At 52.5% G+C, this 1,597-nt stretch overlaps 1 protein-coding gene across 1 annotated transcript; it reads right to left on the bottom strand.

The window, feature by feature from the left end:
- Positions 1-276: 276 nt before the first annotated feature.
- Positions 277-1,320, bottom strand: LOC108356564 (uncharacterized). Its single transcript, XM_017607668.1, has one exon. It carries the CDS (start codon positions 1,318-1,320, stop codon positions 277-279), a length of 1,044 nt encoding a protein of 347 aa, XP_017463157.1.
- Positions 1,321-1,597: the final 277 nt, after the last annotated feature.

Here is a 1,597-nt window from a genome sequence, read left to right as displayed (position 1 = left end):
CCCTGCAGTGATGCAGATTAATCTGCACCACCTTTAGGCTTTTCGGATTATCTTTCAGCATCGGGANCCTGCAGTGATGCAGATTAATCTGCACCACCTTTAGGCTTTTCGGATTATCTTTCAGCATCGGGGATGATCACCCTAAGGTGACCGATGCCATATCTTATTTGGCCGGCTTTGCGACGAAGGATCTGCAAGGATTGTGGACCGATCTTGATCCAAAGGTCCTTGCCGTTACCCTTGTCGCGAGCGCTGCCTCGGACAATCGTCCAGTCGTCAGGGATGACATCCACGTTCTGACATTTGATTAGGGCTAGTGAGGTCTCGTCCTCCACGAGGACTCCACACTCGCACTGTCGTACGGGATGGCTCCTCTGAGAGCGGAACAACTTCTAGTCGTGCGTTGGCCCAAAGTTCATCTTGGTTGCGGACGCAGTTTGTTAGGAAGTCTAACGACTCCTTTTTACCGCATCCAACAACTTTAACTTCCTTCTGCCACTTGGCTCCATCAAACATACCAATGTTGTTGTTTTTGGTACGCTGGATTTCGCCAAGTAGTGCCCTCATGATCTTTTCCTCCAGGAGCAACCATTTGTCCGTCGGAATCTTTCCTTCCGGGTGATTCCGGTCTATGATTGCTACCTGGAGCTCTGGTGCTGAGCATAAGGTTGATGAAGTTTTCACCCGCTTCTGCTCAGGCTGTATCTTCTTGTCGCCAGACAGTTGTCTCTTCGGAGTGCGTGCAACCGGTCCCCTACCACCGGAGGCAATAGCAGCTGCCGACGTCGAGGCCTTCTCCCCGTCCAGCCGTGGGAACACTGGCCTCGCGGTCTTCGACACCTTGGGCGTCAGTGATTGCGACGGCTTGTTGTTTCCAACAGCGGACAGGGGAGCAGCTTTCTTCGTCGGCAGACTGCTACCGCCCTCAGAGGGGGGTTTGGTTGCAGCGTCCCTTTTATCGGAGTTTGTGGCTTTTCCAGAGACAGCGGCCTCACTTCCGGAAGCATTCGAGACTTTCTCCTCACGGAGTCGCTCATACTTCCGGACAATGTAGGCATGCTTCTTTTGAAGAGCCTTGTCCCTTGGCGTTAGAGTGGCGGGGTCGCGCTCTCGCAGTTTCGCGAGGAATCGACGAGAGCTTTTATACCCCATCTTTCTCTTCCGCTCTTTGTCCTTCTTCTTGTCGGGATTGGCATTGCCTTGAGGCTCCTTAACTCCTTCGGTTACAGCCGGTCTTCCAGAATCATCGGACCCCAGACTGAGCTGGCTCAGTGCAAGGGAATCCACCCAGTCGCGATGNTGCGTTGGCCCAAAGTTCATCTTGGTTGCGGACGCAGTTTGTTAGGAAGTCTAACGACTCCTTGTTACCGCATCCAACAACTTTGACTCCCTTCTGCCACTTGGCTCCATCAAACATACCAATGTTGTTGTTTTTGGTACGCTGGATTTCGCCAAGTAGTGCCCTCATGATCTTTTCCTCCAGGAGCAACCATTTGTCCGTCGAAATCTTTCCTTCCGGGTGATTCCGGTCTATGATTGCTACCTGGCGCTCTGGTGCTGAGCATAAGGTTGATGAAGTTTTCACCCGCTTCTGCTC

The sequence above is a fragment of the Rhagoletis zephyria genome, unplaced genomic scaffold, assembly GCF_001687245.7.
Source record: "Rhagoletis zephyria isolate East Lansing unplaced genomic scaffold, Rhagoletis_zephyria_1.1 Rzeph_scaffold_61010, whole genome shotgun sequence".
NCBI lineage: Eukaryota > Metazoa > Arthropoda > Insecta > Diptera > Tephritidae > Rhagoletis > Rhagoletis zephyria.
This window is presented reverse-complemented; position numbering and strand designations above follow the sequence as displayed.